A 2292-nucleotide genomic window follows, 5' to 3' on the forward strand; every position below is an offset into this window, starting at 1 on the left:
CTCCCTCACACATCCTTCCCCCTTCCTCCCCTCTCTCTATTCTCAGCGTTCAAGAACATCAGGTTATCTGAACGTGAATTATTGTAAAGGAAGTTAAATATATATTTTTTTGCTTTTCAGGCCCAGCGAGAGGCGGAGGCGGCGCTCGCGCCCCCAAATCTGGAGACGAGTCCCCTCGATCGCGCGGACGCAGGGGCGGGCGGGCACTCGAACCCCGTCCGCCGCTCCGGGAGGCAGCGACAACCTTCAGCCCGGCTCCCCCGCCCAAATGCCACGCCCGCGCCCACCCTCGTCAGGGCAGCGCCGCCCTCTCCTGCCAGCAGCATCCCGCCCGAAGAGCTGGCGGCGAAGCTCAATTTCGAGGAACTTGTGTGCGGTTGCGGCGAGAGCCTGGCGTCGCGGACGGAGTATGTGGAGCACGTCCTGACGCACGTGGCGGGGGCCTTCCGCTGCCCTCAGTGCCCGTGCGCGTACTCGTGCTCTACACGCCTGGCGCGCCACCAGCGCCTCCTGCATTCCCGAGGGGAAACGCCCAACGACGCCCTCCCGCACGGCTCTCCGGTCGCTGCTCCGGGCGACGGCGTCGACGAGCCGTGCCACCTGTGCGCGGACGCGGTGAGCGGCGGCGACGGTGACCTGCGCAACCACATGCGGGTGCACCTGTGTGGCGAGCACGAGTGCCCCGTGTGCGCGCTCCGGCTCGACTCGTCTTACGCCATGGAGATGCACGTGCAGCGGAAGCACCCGAGCGTCCTGCACGCCTTCCTCAAGAGCGAGGACTCTCTGAAGGACGAGAGTTCGAAGGGCGAGGACTCGGGCGGCCTTCCCGTGCGGTGCGACGTGTGCGGCAAGGTCGTGGCCACGCCCTCGCGCCTCGCCCGACACAGGTACCTGCAGCACCCGGAGCACTACCCGTGGCCGTGCGCCGCGTGCACGCTGGCCTTCCCGTCACTGCACGCCCGCGACCACCACATGTGCCCGCACCGGCGGAAGGGCGGCAAGGCGGCGCCCGGTGACGGCAAGAAGAACGAGTGCCTGGTGTGCAACACAGCGTTCAAGTCGCGGTTCAGCCTGGAGTGCCACATGCGGCGCGCGCACCCGACCGAGGCGGCGGGCCCGCACGCGTGCCCCGTGTGCGGCCGCAGTCTCAGCTCCCGCAAGGCGCTGACGGACCACCTGCGCTGCCACCGCCGCGAGGGCTTCGCCTGCGAGTTCTGCGGCGCCAGGCTCAAGACCCTGGACTCCCTGAACGTGCACATCAACGAGATTCACACGCACGTGGTCCGCCTGCAGTGCCGCCTGTGCTCGCAGGTGTTCTTCTCGTCGGGGCGCCTGTCGTACCACATGAAACGCCACCACACGGACCGCCGCTCCTACACCAACCTGTGCCACCTGTGCGGCAAGGCGTACCCATACCCGAGCGAGCTGCGGCTGCACCTGCGCGCGCACCGCAACGAGCGCCCCTACAGGTGCGACCAGTGCCAGAAGACGTTCCTCAAGCAGGGCGACCTCACCTACCACAGGCGCTCGCACACGGGCGAGCGCCCCCACAAGTGCCCGCACTGCGACGCGCGCTTCCCCAGGCCCAACACCCTCATGAGCCACATCCGCCAGCAGCACCGCGACACCGCCGCTGGCGCCGCGCCGACGGCCACCGCCACCACTGCTGTCAACACCACCGCCACGGACGCCGCTCCCTCCGCCATCGCGACGGAGGCCGCCGTCACCACCGCCGCCGTGGGGCCCTACGTGAGCAGCCCGCCCTCCACCGTGGCGCCGCCGCCGGTCTCGGCCTACCTGCCGGCGGGAGTGGCGTCGTCGGCGCCGACCGCCGTCTCCCTGCAGCACCCCCGCGCCCCCGCCGCGGTGACGGTGATGGGAGTCGCGGGCGGCGTGGGGCGCGAGGGCGGCGAGGCGACGCTGGTGCCCGTGGTGGAGGGGCAGCTGGTGGAGGCCGTGGTGGAAGGCCAAATGACGGAGATGCAGCCCGTGCAGTACGTGCAGGTGGATGGGCTGTCGGCGGGACAAACCGTGCAGGCCGTGCAGGCCGTACCACACATGGTGGAGGGCATGGAGTACGACGAGGCGGGCACCGTGCCCTACCAGATCGTGCATCTGCAGATCCTGCAATAGGGGGGCCGTGCGCTGTGCTCTCTGGCGGAAACGAAGGACGACGCTTCAGCATCCAATAGACTTGTGCTGCGCAGCTTGCCGTGAAATCTGTCCCGCTCGTTCGTGGTCGTGAGAACAGCGGCGGGATTATCGAGCGGACGTGTTGACGTTATCGAATGA

At 68.7% G+C, this 2292-nt stretch overlaps 1 protein-coding gene across 1 annotated transcript in view; it reads left to right on the forward strand.

Moving 5' to 3' along the window:
* The window catches only part of LOC119592425, a 5975-nt gene extending 3842 nt beyond the window's left edge, over positions 1 to 2133 (forward strand). The window contains 1 exon segment of the mRNA XM_037941248.1: positions 121 to 2133. Within this exon segment, the coding sequence (XP_037797176.1) occupies positions 121 to 2133 (2013 nt within the window).
* Positions 2134 to 2292: the final 159 nt, after the last annotated feature.

This window comes from Penaeus monodon, chromosome 30 (genome assembly GCF_015228065.2).
Source record: "Penaeus monodon isolate SGIC_2016 chromosome 30, NSTDA_Pmon_1, whole genome shotgun sequence".
In the NCBI taxonomy this organism is placed as follows: Eukaryota; Metazoa; Arthropoda; class Malacostraca; order Decapoda; family Penaeidae; genus Penaeus; species Penaeus monodon.